Source organism: Ranitomeya variabilis, chromosome 1 (assembly GCF_051348905.1).
Source record: "Ranitomeya variabilis isolate aRanVar5 chromosome 1, aRanVar5.hap1, whole genome shotgun sequence".
NCBI classification, from domain to species: domain Eukaryota; kingdom Metazoa; phylum Chordata; class Amphibia; order Anura; family Dendrobatidae; genus Ranitomeya; species Ranitomeya variabilis.
The window spans coordinates 785,068,593-785,086,714 of NC_135232.1; the positions used below are offsets into that span (position 1 = coordinate 785,068,593).

At 40.7% G+C, this 18,122-nt stretch overlaps 1 protein-coding gene across 1 annotated transcript in view; it reads left to right on the forward strand.

Annotated features, from left to right (window-relative positions):
- The window catches only part of PIK3R2 (phosphoinositide-3-kinase regulatory subunit 2), a 105,608-nt gene extending 90,628 nt beyond the window's left edge, over positions 1 to 14,980 (forward strand). Inside the window, exons 7-16 of the mRNA XM_077272782.1 lie at positions 5,419 to 5,504; positions 5,882 to 5,984; positions 6,392 to 6,490; positions 6,650 to 6,830; positions 6,912 to 7,037; positions 7,125 to 7,267; positions 9,356 to 9,532; positions 11,031 to 11,102; positions 13,877 to 14,047; positions 14,142 to 14,980. Of these exons, the coding sequence (XP_077128897.1) occupies positions 5,419 to 5,504; positions 5,882 to 5,984; positions 6,392 to 6,490; positions 6,650 to 6,830; positions 6,912 to 7,037; positions 7,125 to 7,267; positions 9,356 to 9,532; positions 11,031 to 11,102; positions 13,877 to 14,047; positions 14,142 to 14,331 (1,348 nt within the window). The 3' untranslated portion in view covers positions 14,332 to 14,980. The remainder of the gene's footprint in view (positions 1 to 5,418; positions 5,505 to 5,881; positions 5,985 to 6,391; positions 6,491 to 6,649; positions 6,831 to 6,911; positions 7,038 to 7,124; positions 7,268 to 9,355; positions 9,533 to 11,030; positions 11,103 to 13,876; positions 14,048 to 14,141) is intronic.
- Positions 14,981 to 18,122: the final 3,142 nt, after the last annotated feature.

Consider the following 18,122-nt stretch of genomic DNA (forward strand, 5'->3'; position numbering starts at 1 on the left):
ATACAACACTGGAATCCGGGTCTAAGCCTGTACAATATGCTGCTCTCAGATGGGGTATCGAAAACTTGGTGAGAGATTCCCTTTAATGAGTTGATCTTTACCATGGTCATTAGATAATATAAACATCCCTATCGATGATGCACACTTACAAGGATCAGCTCTGTGCAGAATATGAAGAACTGGTCCTCTGTGCAGTATAGTCACCAGCACAGTTAGTGCCTGGTATGTACAGTACTGACGCTGTCAGGTTTTACCGGATTGTTCAACAGTGACTGCAAACACAAACCTAAACTATCCATTGTGTCTTAGGGCCTATGCCGTGACACCAGAAAAATTGTCATTGCACAGATACATTTCCACCATTAAACTTGCAACTCTAAAAAAGAGAATTTTCCAAGATCCAGTTACATTTTTCAAAAAGTGCTGAATCCATGGAGATAAAACACCTCTTAGGCTACTTTCACACTTCCGTCGGTATGGGGCCGTCGCCAACTGTCGGCCCGACGTACCGACGGATGTTGTCTGTAGCTGCCTAGTTTGGTGGACAACTACCACCTGTTGTCAAAAAATCTAAAACCGAGAAATAGAAAAGTATATCCAAACAACGCTGAGGGCCACAGGGTGTAAAGGTGCACAGTCACATAGATAGCTCCCTGCTATCAAAAGTCAAATACCAGATGACTTGCGGCGTGGCCTCATATGTATAGAGGTTTGCGGTGAGGGAGAGGATGTTTGTGTTAGGAAAAAGTAGTATCAGTTGTGGTGGAAAAATAGATAATCTCACCATACAGGTAACTAAGAGAGTCATGTATGTACTGTAATTACCTGTATCTATAGTTGTGTGAGGCGCGCACTCCGAGTAAAATTTTTGAGTATCGGCAGGGATATAGAAAAAGTACCATATGGTATGAATACCGACCGTGTAGAATACCTGAGAGCCAGTTGATGCGCTCGGTGAAGAGATCCTGGAAGCGTGCGAGGTTAGCACAAGCCGTGATTGAGCCTCCAACGTGGGTGAAGTTCCGCCATCCAGTGACCGCTGCTGGAGCTTCACACAAAGGTTGATGAATACTGTGCTCTTTCAATAGTCAGTCGGTGGGACATCTGCGGAGATGCCGTGGTTAGTACCGTGATGAATTGATCCCAGTTACAATAGCCCCCAGGACTGTGGGATGTGAAAGTTCAGATGAAACTGCTGTGCAGTGGTTCAAGGAGATTCACGCTGCCCCGGCCGGTGGCAAGCACAAAGGATTCACTGCCGGTTCACCCGATGCGGTAAAATTGCAAAAAAAGTGCAATCACTTGTTTTGTTTTTTGCTTGGCTTTTTTGCTACGTTCACTAAATGCTAAAACTGACCTGCCACTATGATTTTCCAGGTTATTACGAGTTCATAGATACCAAACATGGGTAGGTTAGTTTTTATGGAAGTGGTGAAAAAAATTCCAAACTTTGCTATAAAAAAAAAGCGCCATTTTCCGAGACCCGTAGCGTCTCCACTTTTCGTAATCTGGGGTCGGGTGAGGGCTTATTTTTTGCATGCCGAGCTGGCGTTTTTTATGATGCCATTTCGGTGCAAATACGTTCTTTTGATCGCCCGTTATTGCAAAAAAACCTAATTCTGGCTTTTGGAATTTTTTTCTCGCTACGCCGTTTAACGATCAGGTTAATACTTACTTTTTTTTTTAAATTGATCGGGCAATTCTGAACGCGGTAATACCAAATATGTGTAGGTTTGACATTTTTTATTGTTTTATTTTGAAAGGGGGGTGGCTTTAACTTTTATATTTTTTTTTTCGTTTTTTTCATATTTTTTAAAACATTTTTTTTTTTTTTTTTTTGTGATGCTTCAATAGCCTCCATAGGAGACTAGAAGCTTGCATAGCCTGAACGGCTCTGCTACATAGGAACGATGCTCTGATCACTCCGATGTATTAGAATTGCATCATTGCTATGAGCGCCGACCACAGGGTGTCGCTCACAGCAGTCTCACATCAACAACCATATAGGTCTTCAGGAGACCTCTGGTTGTTATGCCAACGCACGATGACGAGGGTCACCGGTGCACTCATTTCCAGCCAGATGGCTAGAAGTGCTTGTTAAATGCCACTGTCAGCGTTTGACAGCAGCATTTAACTAGTTAATAGTGGCGGGTTGATCGCGATTCCACCCACCACTATTGCGAGCACATGTCAGCTGTACAAAACAGCTGACATGTCCTGGCTTTGATGCGGGCTCACCGCTGGAGCCCGCATCAAAGCAGGGGATCTGACCTCGGACGTCATAGAAAGTCCACCCGGTCACGTCATAGTGTGTGAAGGAAGTGACTGGGTGGCTTACTTCTGGGATACTTTCACATTTACCTTACCCCTATTTCCTTACAGGAATCCTCATTCTGTTTGAGGGGTTTAATGACTAAGGATTTGTATTGTCAGGTTCTGGATATTTAAACTGTATTGTATAGACTGATTTTCTATAGTGCGCTATACCTTAGCGCACCCTGGTGCACATAGTGGAGGAGTCAGGTGGGTCCTTACATGGCCCTCCACTTGTTACCATTTAACCTGTTTAGCTTTTGTAAGGCTCAATCACGGCTTGTGCTAACCTCGCATGCTTCCAGGATCTCTTCACCGCACGAATCAACTAGCTCTCAGTGATTCTACACCGTATTTATACCATACGGTACTTTTTCTATATCCCTGCCGATACTCAAGAATTGGAAAAAGCATGCGGAGTGCGCTCCTCACACAACTATAGACACCGGTAACCACATACATGACTCTTTTAGTTACCTGTATGGTGAGATTGTCTATTATTCCACCACAATTGATACTGCTTTTTCCTAACACAAACATCCTCTCCTTCACCGCAAACCTCATATGCGGCCACGCAGCAAGTGATCTGGCATTTGACTTTTGATAGCAGGGATCTACGTGACTGTGCATGTTTACACCCTGTGGCCCTAACCGCCGTTCGGATATACTCCACCCCAGATCATGATGCTCCTGGTCCTCTGGGTATTGAAGTCGCCACACATGACAATGGCTGCCAGACATCCAGCACTGTGAAAGGTTTTCTGAAATTCTCTTTTTATCTTCTTATGAAACGAGACTGTAAGGCCAGATTCACACAAGGTGTTTTGCAGATGTGGAGTTTTGTATTCCAGATACCGGGCTAGTCACACATAAAACGAGGAACTTACTGGAGAGTTTCCAGTCAGGTCATGTGTGCAGTACATTATACTAGGAATCTGCTGTGCGTTTTGGAGTTTGTCTTCTTCTGTCATTTTTGTGGGGTTTTTTGTTTGTTTTTTAAGCACACACATAAATGTTCCGTACTAGACTCCAGGCAGCCAAACCTCGGGCAGATTGGGGAGTGTCACGCAAGGACTTGGCTGCAGCACTAGAGCCATGAGCTTAAGGCCAACCAAAGGGAATGTCGCCAGATAATCTAATGAAATAGTTTCTATCTATGTGAAAAAAAAGGAAACCTCGTAATTTTCACACTGACCACTTGGACATATCCTATACTTGCACTTCCTGTTCTGTGCCGGAGACTTTTCAGCAGGATTTACACAAAAGATAACACAAGGTCCACCATTCACAATAGCTGATGTTACAACTTGCCTTCTCCTTTCACACTTGCTCATTTAACACTTCACTTCAATCCTGTAGGGTCTGACGTCCATGTTCACTAGAAATCTGAAGTCTAATATTGGGTCTGGTTAATGACCGCCAATACGTCTTTTTGTGACCTGAGATATAAGAGAATAGCATCCCCCATACAGGTGACAATCCAGCAGCTGTCAGCTGTACACTATAGCTGACAACTTGCTGCATAATGATTACATCATATAAATGGCTAGCAGAGTGTGGGGGCTTCCTATTTAACCTCATCGGCACCCAGAGATCATGATTGTGTGGTCCTGATGTTTGCCATGGCAATTCACAGCCAAATAGCGGCCTTAGAGTCTGCCGGCTGTTGTAACCTGTTCAGACGTTAGTGACATTTAGGTGGTAAAAATACGATTTTTCATTTCTGTCATGCCACTTTACATTAATTCCTAAAAATCACCTGAAGGGTTAATAAACTACCTGACCGCAGTTTTCATTATATGAGGGGGTGCTGTTTTTAAAGGGTATCACTTTTGAGGGTTTCCCAATATATAGGATCCTCAAAGTCACTTCAAATCTGGACAGGGCTCTAAAAAAATAAATTTTGTAAATTTCCTTGAAAAAATTGAAAGTTCCTGCTACATTTTTAAACCTCTTAAAATGCTAACACAATAAAATAACATTTTACAAATGGTGCTGATGTAAAGCAGACATGAGGGAAATGTTATTTATTAATGGTTTGTTGTGGTATGACCACCTGGATTAAAGGGATAATCATTCAATGTTTGAAAATTGCAAAAAAAAATTTAAATTTTTCTAAAATTTCTGATATTTTTTATAAATAAACACAAAACATATCAACCTAAATTTACCATTATCATAAAGTATAATGTGTCACGAAAAAAGAGTCTCAAAATCACTGGGATTTGTTAAAGCGTTCCAGAGTTATTACCACATAAAGTGATACTGGTCAGATTTCAAAAATTTGGCTCCGTCACTAAGGGGTTAAGTGTGGAATTTCTTTATGAAATTTGGCATGTGCAGGGTTTTTCAGCCAAATCATTCTCTCGTACATACAACTGGGCTAATTTATATATATAATATATGTTGGGGTTTTTTCTAAGTGGAAACCCCCTTCAAAAACAATATGTCCACCAAATGATTGCTCTCATGTAAAATAACAAAATCAGACTGTACTCACCTTGCCCAGGCCAAACACCGCCTCTACACCACTGCCCCTGTCTGTATTTCGGATTCAGCGCTGACGTCGCATCAATCACCACTACAACCAGTCGCTGAGTCAGTGATTGGCTGCAGCGGTGTTGTGTGCTGTTAGTGTGAGATCATAGCTGCAGCCAAAGCACAGAGACTAGAGCAATGTCGGTGAGCATTGTCTGGTTTTGTAATTGTCTGTGGGTGCTATCGCTTGGGGAACACTTTTTTTTTTTTTTTTAAGTCAAAAATGCCTTTTAAGAATTTTATTTAATCAAGTTTCTCTGCTGATATAAAAAAAAAAATATATAAATATGTAGTTCTCATTTGCTCTAAATAAGCAATAAATAATATGGAATTAAATTTCATGTATGAAGGACACACATAGGAGAGCATTGCCTTCGCGTTGTAGTTTCCTATACACGTCGGCCAGCAGCTGTCCTCATCACTCATCATTTCCATGGAGTCCTTACCTGCTACACAGAATGATGGTTTGGTAGACTCTGCGTATGGCCCAAGTCATTTATCTCTAGCACATACAGGGGAGAAAGCGCATTTCTATCATGTTTATTTTATTTTTTTTAATCCTTTTAGAGCGGAAGCTTTGCCAGATTATCCTGCTCTGCTCCTGGAGCTTCTGCTTCAGGATGTGGAAGTTCCACAAGATCAGCCTCCCCCAGGTAAAACTTCATTGGAACAGTATCTTGCTAAAAGTTCAATGTGTCCTGTACTGTTGTAGCCAAATTGCAGTATATAAAGCTAGAATCTGTCTACCATAGGCTCCCTTGTTAAAAAAAAGAAAAAATAATACAAAATAATAACATTTCTTGGCAGAGTGCGCTTTTTATATACTGCAAGCCTGAGGATGGTCAGAAGGACGTTTTGACCTCTGATGGTTAAGAGCAGTTCTGAAAACGTTTTCAGCATGTACACCAGGAGCTTTCCTAGCCAGTATGGCAAACATATACCGCAAGCTTAGCGTAAAAGTCGATTAATGAGGTTTATGTTTCTATGCTTTTCATCATAAAGATTTTTTAATTTCTGGCTGCTTTTCTAGCTCTCCCTCCCAAACCAACAAAACCCAAACTGCCAGGTTGTTCAATCAATGGAGTCGGAGGAACGCTGCAGGAGGCCGAGTGGTACTGGGGAGACATCTCTAGGTGAGGCTGGTATTTTTCTTTATATTACATTTATGCAGCTTGTCAGATTGGAGCTGGATATAAATAATGGCCATAACAAAATTTTCATCTTCCAGGGCTCAGTTTTACTGGGGTTGTGCAGTGTAAATTGGTGTCAGAAGTAAGTAGCTTAGAGGACCTTCATAGTCCATAGAAAGGTCTATGGGTCATTATAGAACCAAAGTGCTCCTAAATCTGCATAAAATGTGTGAGATATAGATATGTATAATATATATACCTACATCACATATATTCATTCACAAATCGCCATACAGCAACTTCTTAGCAGGTCCATGTGTGTTGAGTAAGGGTGCGTGCGTGCGGGCATGATCCCATATGTATAAATCCCAAGCATTACATTTCTCAGTTTTGCTAATGTATGGTTTTAGGGAGGAAGTAAATGATAAACTTCGGGATACACCAGATGGAACGTTTTTGGTGAGGGATGCTTCTAGCAAAATTCCAGGGGAGTTCACCCTTACTCTAAGGTAATCTAGATCTTCATGACTGCATGAACTTTGTGGTTTTGTCATAGTCTACCCATCCCTTCAAAAGATGGCGGTAAAATCTGCACTTTTCCAAATTGATCGATGTTCATGTTCTTCTGCTACTTTCAGTGCTAACTAATGTTGACATTTTTATTTTAGGAAGGGTGGGAATAATAAGCTCATCAAAATATTTCACCGGGATAACATGTATGGTTTTTCGGAACCTCTGACTTTCACATCTGTGGTGTCCCTAATTGCACATTATCGACATGAGTCTCTAGCTCAGTACAATGCTAAACTGGACACCAAGCTTCTCTACCCCATGTCCAAATACCAGCAGGTAAGCTGTGGGGTGGGTCTCATTGCTATGTGTGTCTGTCTTCATCTAGTTAACTTTTCATTTTAATCTGTGGCAATTCAGGACCAGATCGTGAAGGAAGACAGTGTGGAGGCTGTCGGGGAGCAGCTTAAAATTTACAGCCAGCAGTACAGAGATAAAAGCCGGGAGTTTGATTCTCTTTATGAAGAGTATACCAGGACAACTCAGGTAATCCTTCACAAGTACTTAGCTTTTCAGCTGGTTATTCTGCTTTTCACAAGTTATAAATCACACCCAACCTTCTGTTTTTACCAGGAATTGCAAATGAAGCGGACTGCTATTGAGGCTTTCAAAGAAACCATCAAAATCTTTGAGGAGCAGTGTCAGACCCAAGAAGCATTTACAAAGGACTATATTGAGAAGTGTCGCAGGGAGGGCAACAATCAGGAGATAGAAAGGTTAGGAGATTTTCAGCTTTTTTTCAAGTGTCAAATTTTAATTAATAATTATGCTGGTTCACAGTTGCCATATTGCAACGTACATCCTTGAATACAGTTTTGTTGTTTTTTCCTTTTTGACAATTTTTTCAGAATTGGTATGCAAGTTGGAACTTGGCCCACAAAAAACAAACAAACCTCACCTCGTCACTTACCTCTCCTTGTCTCCGCTTGCAGGCTGGTCCTTTTTTTTCTGCCTGGTCCTTTGGACTACCAGAGAAGGGAGTATTAGTTGTTTTTGTTTTTTGACCATCTGATCATCCTACACAGGGGTCATACTTGAGTCGGATGTACAAAGGACCACTGACATAAATGTTACATTTTGTTCCCCTTTGATAACAATCATTTTTATATATCCAACACAGTTTTGCCTTGTTCTTTCAATGGAGGCAAGGCTAGTAACAGTGAATTGAACTGTTCGACCCCCTCTAGCAGTCATCTCTGCAATAAAAAAATAGGCATCTGAATGCGATCTGTAAAAAATAAATAAAAATCAGCGTACATGCTTAAGAAACATAATTATAAGTGCAACTGAATCTAACGTGTATTGAGTCATATGCCGAGCTAAGCAATTGGGTCATATGACTTCAAAATTAAGAACAACTGTCTGTTTAAGGCTATGTGCACACAGCAATTCCGCGACTCCCTGCCATGGGAAATACGCATGCGGAATTGGCATGCGTATTCCCGCTAAACACTAGCGTTTTGCAAGCATGATTAGCTTGCAGAATGCTAGCGTTTTCCAAGAGATCTGTAGCATCGCTTGGAAAAATGATTGACAGGTTGATCACACTTGTCAAACATAGTGTTTGACAAGTGTGACCAACTTTTTACTATTGATGCTGCCTATGCAGTCTGGAGTGGTCCTTCACTACTTGGACAATCCTCTCCTTAAATGCAATAGTTCCATGAGTAAAATTTAAAAAAATTATACTCCCTCTCCCACACCGGCGCCATTCCAGCAATGGTGGCGTTGGGTCTCCCGGAGCTTGTGTGACACTGTCACGTGAGTGATGCGAGACCCATCATTACTGGAATAACACCAATGTGGGAGGTGAGGCTAAGGCCTTATTCACACATCAGTATTTTGCATCCATGTTTGTAAGCCAGGAGTGGAACTTACAGAAAAAAATATAATTTAAAGATTGAATCCTGGTTTTGGAATAGAAATACTGATATGTGAATGAGGCCTAAGGTTTATTTATTTCATTTAGTGGACTATTTTAAATTCAACTTTTTTAATATAGCTTTCAAGCTCATTCACATGCAGTATTTCTCTTTGTTCTGTCTATGTTCAGTCCTGTCTTGTTTTTGGCTCTGTTCACACGGGTCAGGGCTTGCTGCTATGTTTTGCCTTTTATGTTGTGCAGACACTGGGAAATTCTGTTAAGATTTCTGCCATCTTGAACAGGTCACAATTCAATGCTTCAACTCAGATTTGAAGGAATTCCCTCCAAGGGAAATATGAACATTGCCTGAAACATAGGGCTCCTGTATGATTGTGACCACCTAGTGTAAGCCATGCATTCTTGCCTTCAGTTCATTTGAAAATTGATCAGAGACATGTGATAACAAATGATGAGCGAACGTGCCCAGATAAGGGGTTATCCAAGAATGCTCGTGTGCTGACCGAGTGTCTTTGGTGTGTTCGAGTTCCCGCGGCTGCCGGTCTCACTGCTGTTCTACTGCCGCAACATATGCAGGGATTGCCTGTTTGTTAGACAATCCCTGCATGTGTTGCAGCTATCGAACCGCGGCGAGACCGGCAGCCGTGAGAACTCGAACACACCGAAGACACTCGGTCAGCACACGAGCATTCTTGGATAACCCCTTATCCGGGCACGTTCGCTCATCACTAGTGATATCAGCTACTAATCTCTAGAATGAAGGTACATTTGTAATAGAAGAGGAGCGCCATGATTTTTTAGTTATCAGTATATTATAGGAGTCATTAGTGTTAGACTTGTTGTGGGATAATTCAACATATTTATGTATGTAATATCTCTTGATCTTGTCTCACTGTACTTCTTTCTATCCAATTTTGCACAGAGTCATGATAAATGCTGAAAAACTAAAATCACGGGTAACAGAGATCCACGACAGCAAAAAGAAACTGGAGCAGGACCTACGGAAGCAGGCAAATGAAAACCGAGAGATTGATAAGAAAATGAATAGCTTGAAGCCGGACCTGATGCAGCTTCGGAAACTTAGAGATCAGTATCTGGTGTAAGTGGCTTGGCTCAGTAGTTTTTCTGCCTCAATAAATTAAAAACTTGATCCATGCGCTCTTTCGTAATGTTGGTATCATTTTTTAGTTTGGCTACATGTAGCCAATTTATATAGACTTGCTGACATGAAGCCCCAATTGTACCTGTCCCTTTGAACTGTTCTTTAAGTACCTGTACTTATTAATAACAATGAGCCTGAACGAAGCAAACAATTTAAATGGAATCTGTCACCCCATTTTAGGCCTATAAGCTAAGGCCACCGGCATCAGGGGCTTATCTACAGGATTCTATAATGCTGTAGATAAGCCCCCGATGTAACCTGAAAGAGAAGAAAAACAAGTTAGATTAGTCACCCAGGGGTGGTCCCGCTGCGGTCCGGTCCGATGGGCGTCGCGGTCCGGGGCCTCCCATCTTCTTACGATGAAGTCCTCTTCTTGTCTTCCTGCCGCCGCTCCTGCGCAGGCGTACTTTATCTGCTCTGTTGAGGGCAGAGCAAAGTACTGCAGTGCGCAGGCGCCGGGAAAGGTCAGAGAGGCCCACCACCTGCGCACTGTAGTACTTTGCTCTGCCCTCAACAGAGCAGATAAAGTACGCCTGCGCCGGAGCCGCAGCAGAAAGAAAAGAAGAGGACGTCATCGTATGGAGATAGGAGGCACCGGACCCAGACAGCGACGCCCATCAGACCGCAGCAGGACCGCCCCTGGGTGAGTATAATGTAACCTCTTTTTCTCCTCTTTCAGGTAACATCGGGGGCTTATCTACAGCATTCCAGAATGCAGTAGATAAGCCCCTGATGGCGGTGGCCTTAGCTTATAGGCGAGTTTTGGGGTGACAGATTCCCTTTAATATGTATGGGGGGGCATTCTAACTCTCCTTCCATTTCAGAAGGTTAGGGAAAGGAGAATTGGCAATATTGGATTTCAACATGTCTAGTCCATTTTTCCCACCAAAGATTATCTGCCTCTAGAGGGGTGTGACATTGGCTTATTCCCTAGACCCTAATGATGGAAACATATATGCCCTGCTGAGGGATGCTTGGTTTTTGGTAGAGTTATGGTGAAAGACAACAGTATTGTGTTGCATAAACATTTTCTTGTCGTGACACTGGACTACACACCCTTTTTTTTTTTTGCATTATACATCTGATTGAAGCCAAATGTTCTCATCTGTGGCCAGTTTTGGATGTGATTTTTTCAGACTAAATTTATCCAAAGAGGATCAAAGGAAAAGTGATGTTTTTGCACATAATAGCTGAAATCTGGTTGGCTGCTTAGAATGACTCCTTGATAAATGTATCCCAAACTAAGGAGGCCCTATAATATTGTGTAATATTGTGACATTTGTTTTGCAGTTTGTTTTCTTGCATGCTTTTTGTTGTGTGTTTTCCATTTTTCTTTTCTTCATTGATACTAACACTTTACCTCAAGGGAGTAAACTGTTGAAAACTTTTACTTTTTTCAATTTCTGATTAATGATTATTTAATTTGCTGTTTTAGCTGGCTGGTTGGGAAAGGTGCTCGACAGAAAGATATCAGCGAGTGGCTGGACTTGAAGAATGAGCCTGAAGAGTAAGTGTTAACAAGATAATTAACAAAAATCTTACATTCTCTGTATATGTATCACTGTGGAATTCTTATGTACTGTGGAATTGAGATACATGAAACCACTAAATTGTATTTTGGTGGATGTACGAGGGGGTATTGATATATAATTGGTCTAGTCTAGAAAAAAAGCTAAGTTTTCAAAGTAATACTATTTTATTTCATTCAACATATTTTCAATGCATCTAGCAAAAAATAGGTCTTATTCTTTAGGGGAAAAATGATCTTGTTCTGCAAACCACAACTCCAGAGCATCAACTATCAACCATCTTGTTTGTCATAGATTTTCATCCTTGCAATGATTTTTTTGAGTTTTGGAATGAGGTAATATCAGATAGTTCCAAATCAGGCGAATATGGCGTGCGATCAACAATTTGAAAGCTGGTTACATCATTGAGTTTTTGCAGAACAATATAAGAATTGTGGGGGCGTGAGGAGAGTACATTTCCTGCAAAAAAAGACACTGTTATTTTTTGCCAAAGCTCCAATCCCTTTACCTGAATCTGTTAGCAGGTTTTTGTTACGTAATCTGACAGCAATATAATGCAGCAGTTGTTATATAATCACAGTTTTCTCTGCTGCAGATCTAGTAGTGTTTGGAATGTTGAGCCATCTGTAACCCTGCCCACACCAATGATTGGCAGCTTTTTGTTTACTCTGTATATTGACAGCTCATTGGTGGTGCGGGCGGTGTGGTTGGACTAGGAGGCATGAGACACCTAGTCCTGTAATGATAATCTCCTGATTTTATTAAAATTAAAGAACATCTTCGTAAGTGACATATTACTGGAAGCAGGGTATCGGTCCTACATCATGCTACTCTCAGGTTGCATAGGAGAAACCTGCTGACAGATTCCCTTTAACATTTCTTAATCACAATTTTAGAAATATTAAACAAAACTGAAAGAAATGAGCTGCAGTAGAAGTTGGTATATTTGTAGGAGCATGTTCACACTGGCCATTGAACAGACAAAACCTAAGATAGAAACAAAAAGGAATATGTACCCGAAGTATAAAGCAGTAGTGCATATAAATAACATAGGTTAATTTATAAATACTGTTTTTGATTTAAAAAGTGTAAAAGCCATTCCTCCAATGCCAAGTGTACACCTTGGCACTGGTGGGATGGCCTTTATGCTTTTTTCCAGGACGTCCCTCCTGACAGCACCATCAGACGGTAGTCCTTCGTATCCTTGATAGGGACAGGAGCATACAATAGGTTAAAAGGTCCCTTCCTCCACCACCCATTAGTGTTTTCCCTGCCCTTATCCGGGACAGACGCATAGGAGGGGCACTCATTGCGTAGAAGCAGCAGGAATTACCTTTCAATTGAGCGGGAGCTCCTGATTGCCAGACATCGGAGGGGGGACCTTGCATCTCTCTACATCCTCCTGCAACAGTGTCTGTAGGCCAACACCTCACTGAACAAGAGATTCCTCAGCCTGCCAGTAGAGCTGGAGCTCCTGAGATTGAGCCGCTTCCCCCTCAGGGTGCTATTGGCTCTGTCCATCCCTGGAGGCATGGCAGGAGTATGGCCGAAGACGCTGGCATGCGGAGAGCATTCCCGGTTTCAGGGGGATGACAAGTAAGCCTCTAGTGCCCGGCGTGCGTTCCAGCGTGGACCGCACTTCTGGGATTTGGAAAAAAAGAGTACCAAGATCCACCTAATTAAAGGGAAGCCCTTTTAGACGATTCTGATGCAAGACCGATGAGATGGTAGTAATTATTAAACTACTAAAGGGGAGCCGAGTTACCAGTGCATTGAGACAGCCAGCAATGAAGGGTCAAAACACTGGCCATTCTGATATCCCTACTGATTTCCTGGTGCAAGTGAGCGATATTGAAGTTTTAGCACACTTACACAGGTTTTGTTCCACCTGACATCAGTGCTATATCATATATACTTTATCCCTTTAGGATAAAGATGTTCCTAAAAGATCTATGACCCCTTCGGTATCTTAAGAAGAAAGGGAAAAAATGTGCCACATGGAACATGAAACTTTCTGACACATATGGCAAACAATTCTGTCCAGAGTGTATTGGCAAAGTGGTATAGGAAGAACATTCCTCCTTCATGACTGATATGAGGGCCATAATAAGAGAATAGGTTCAAAATTACGTTACAGAGTTAGTTTCCCCTAAGTCCTCCCATGCTGCACCTAGGCATTAAAGGCTGCAGTGGGAGATGGAGGCAAGTTCAGAGGAGGATGAATTGTCATATAATACTGACCCTGAACAGGAGGAATGTGACGGGTTACCAGAAGAGAAAAATATTTTTTATCTTGGGAAAAAGCTACTATTTATCATTACCTACTTGTATGTCTTTTTCACATATACTAAGCATGTTTGTACCTATGCATCTATTATAGAATTGCATCATAAAAAGTAGACACAGTTCTTAGATGAAAATTTGACAAGCATGTAAAAGATGTCTAACCATTTACAAGCGTGTTAGTGAGATATTTTTAATTAAAAAATATGTTTAATTATAAGTGGATACCTGGTCTGCAAGTAATAAAGACCTATGCAATACTCCTCCTAAACAGATCCTTGAAGAGGAGTGCTTCCCAGATCTTTATTTTGCTTGCTCATGAATGGGAATTATTGATCAAGTCATGTAGGGCTGTAACATATCTACAACTATCCAATGCCCCTGTACTTTTCCTTATGGTGGGACTGCAAAAAGAGCTGACAACTTGGTGATAAGCAAGATGATACATCATTACTTTCTTCCTTTTAAGTCCATACTCTATGATGGATGATGATGAAGATCTCCCTCACCATGAAGAAAGAACCTGGTACATGGGAAAGATGAAACGTGAGCAGGCTGAAGAAATGCTTACTGGGAAACCGGATGGTACTTTTTTGATTCGAGAGAGCAGGCAGAAAGGTTGCTATGCGTGCTCAGTTGTGTAAGTAGAAATTCTGTCTAATGAAGGTATCGAGATGATATATACGGTATATGTTCCTCTACTTGAATTAACACTTGACATCTCTCCTTTTTAGGGTTGATGGGGACACCAAGCACTGCGTTATCTACAAGACGGCCACCGGCTTCGGCTTTGCTGAACCCTATTACCTTTATGCCTCTTTAAAAGAGCTAGTGCTACATTACCAGCACACATCACTAGTGCAACACAATGATGCCCTGAATGTCACTTTGATGCACCCTGTGCTGGCACCACCATCACGATGAATCTTTTATCAATGGCATCTAATACCACATAGGAATTTGTCCTTGGAGTAAAGTTTTGAGTTGGTTTGGCCGTAGGAGCTTCTAACTTTGATCAACTCCTATTAGAATAATCTCTAGGACGGTAATGGCATTGTAGGTCACTTTTTTAAGGCTGTTATCTCCTTTCAGAACATCACGTCTTTCCTTAGAAAAAATTGCTGTTTTGAGCATTGCCGTTGTGAACTTGGATGTGTTGATATATTGCAGTCCTATCAGTAGCACCGTGTCATCGATTGCTTTTGGTAAATGCATATACCATATACAGTAGTAATTGGAAGTCTAATGTTAAAACTTGCACTTAGATCTCTGCCACTGATCTTCTCTTAGAGGTGTTTAATCATATTTTGTGGGGGGTTTAATTAAACCTAGGCAAGATACCTTTTACATAAGACCTTACACCTTCAATTATCAGCTACTTAATCTTATTTTGTAGTAGTCACGTGCAATGCGCCTCTTTGTAGAGGAGTCTTATCAGAATCTTGTCACAAGCGCTGCCTTTCTGGGCATGTGAACTACTCCTAGGCGAACAGAACAAGTTTGTCCAATTTGTAGTACTTTGCTGTGTGCTTCACAAAACTAGAAACAATTAGCTATTTATTTTATAGTCACCAAAAAAGCAACAGCGTTTTTCTGCCTGTGTGAATTATTCTTTGCGTTACACGTATGCACAGTCTATAAATGTAGGCGAAGTAGAGAGTGGTGCTCTCGCGGATGTACTAATACTTCTAGTGGGCACAGTGAAACTGTGGGGGGTGATTCTGCTCAGCTCTATAAAATGACTCTTGGCTCATAATGTATCATACCTCTGCTGGGGTCAGTGAGATGTCTTCCCTATGATATCATTTCAGTGGTCTCACCAGAATGTGACTCTTAAGCCGCATATTCTGCAATATCACACCATCATTGTGAAAGGGCTGTGTGTTGTGATCAGCAAGGTTCCGTATCTGTAGAAAATAAAGACCGATATATATATATATATATATATATATATATATATATATATATATATATATATATATATATATATATATATATATATAGGTAACATTGTTCTTTGAAGATTTTAGGGCTGAAATTCAATATTTTTACCAAATTGTGGTGCTGGCTCACCACTACTCATTATTTGTCTGTCCGAGAACAGATTCATATCGTACCAATATTCAGTTTCCATTATGGTTCTCTTGGTGGGAATGGTATGTCACCGCTAAGATTTTAAGTAGTTCATGACAGTCACATTTAAAGTGTATGCTCATCCAGACAGGTGTCCAGAAACTTAATCACTTGTATTTGCATACAACACCCCAAAATCTGGCAGCGTATGCACATTCATGTGTCCCATGTCTCCTGGCTTTACAAACCAGCATGGCCAAAGAGCCTGAATATACGTGTTAGTGTTATATGCCTGTGCAAATGATTCCTGTATGTGTAGACTAGTTGTATAAGGATTTTGTTCACATTGCTGATATTCTTTCCCTGTTTATTCTATAGAAATATGAATCCGTGAGCTCTTTGTATTCAGTATAGTTAAATTGGTTGGCCACTACTTTTATGTTGATGGCCGATCCATAGGATGGGTCATCAATATTAGAACAGTGGGGGGTGAGACACCAAGCGCTCCCACCTTTCAGCAGTTCCCAGTGCTGGTGGCGGATAGATGTGATCACTTGCGGAGCTGCACAGCTCTGTCAACTGTAGCTGTCCTACATCGGGAACACTTGATCAGTCTCGCTTTCAGAGATCTGGTTTTGATGATCTATAAAATAAATATAAAAGTAGTGGAGAACATTTCTAAGTTCCTACATTCCTGAATTTCTTATGTAGCAAAGTATTGTTTTCGATGAAGTGTATTTGCTGCTGTTCTCCGGTAAAGTTCTAGCTGGGTTAGTCATCAGACTCCACCTTGTTCCCATCAAGGAAAGTGATGGCGCATCGCTATAGACCATCACTTTCTGATTAGTGACTGCCGGGACTGTTAATGATCCTGATGGAGAAAGAGCCATAGCACTTAGTTTCAGTACCTACATAGGTTTTTACTGAGGAGCAGCAATCTTAATAGTCACAGGTTGTTTAGACCAGATGGTAGAGGACTAAGTAGCTCATGCTTTGTGTCATTTAATTAAACCTATGTTCAAATGACCATGTAACTAGACAACAGAAATGAATGCTTTACTCTAAGGTTTGGATGCATACTAATACATTGCACTATAACCCTACTACACCACCCATATAACCTCAACAAGAGGTGGTAAATGATTACAGCTGATTCTCTAGGTAGACGCAGGCATAAGGTGCAATACTCCAATAAGTGATCAATATTACTTAGACCTACTATACTTTTAACTTTTCACCCTCTCTTGTAGATGAGACCGGATGTGGCCGATACCAGCTCCTCGGTACAATGAGTGGCAGCACTGGATGTCTCCATAAGAGTGTGGATATCCATTATTGTCACCTACAGGCTGTAGGTGGACGAGCGTATTAAATATCCATTTGCTGTCCATGTGCAAAACAAGGAGCATATGGTCAACGTTTTAGTTCACATGACTGTTTTTACACATGGACCGATGGTCTGCATGTAAAAAATCTCAACACACTAGTTTGCTTTATATTCTAAATTACACTCACCCATTATAAGTGAACGGATGCCATACGGATATACAAAATAGATACATGGATGACATGCATATATACAAAATAGATACATGGATGACATGCATATATACAAAATAGATACATGGATGACATGCATATATACAAAATAGATACATGGATGACATACGGATATACAAAATAGATACACGGATGACATGCGGATATACAAAATAGATACATGGATGCCATACGGATATACAAAATAGATACATGGATGCCATATGGATACATGGATGACATATGTATGTACAAAATAGATACACAGATGACATACGACTATATAAAATAGATACACAGATGACATATGACTATATAAAATAGATGCATGGATGACATACGACTTTATAAAATAGATACAGAAAAGATATATATCTTTGTACCGTGTTAGCCAGTGGATAGAAAAATATTTAGAATTGAGAGTCCTCAGTGGTTGATACCTTTTAATGGCTAACTGAAAAGATGGTAACAGATTGCAAGCTTTCGAGACTACACAGGTCTCTTCATCAGGCATAGATTAAAAAATTCTGGAGAATCACATATTTATGCACAACACAGCACAGAACAAAAAACACCATGGATAAGACAGGTGACATGAAGCAGAACTAGACCCCAATGAGAGGACAATAAAACATTCCTTATCTAAGACCTGGTCCAATATTTATGGACATAACTGTTAATCACTCACGGTAATTCTGCCTCATGTCACCTGTCTTATCCATGGTTTTTTCTTTTTTTTTTCTGTGATGTGTTGTGCATAAATATATGATTGTACAGAATTTCTTTTAGACTCCGCCTGATGAAGAGACCTGTGTAGTCTAAAAGAAATTCTGTACAATCATATATTTATGCACAACACATCACAGAAAAAAAAAGAAAAAACCATGGTTAAGCTAGGTGACATGAGGCAGAATTACCGTGAGTGATTAACAGTTATGTCCATAAATATTGGACCAGTTCTTAGATAAGTAATGTTTTATTGTCCTCTGATTGGGGTCTAGTATCCACCACTGAGACTCTCAATTCTAATTTTTTTTTTTTATATAAAATAGATACATGGATGACATACGACTATATAAAATAGATACACGGATAACATGCGG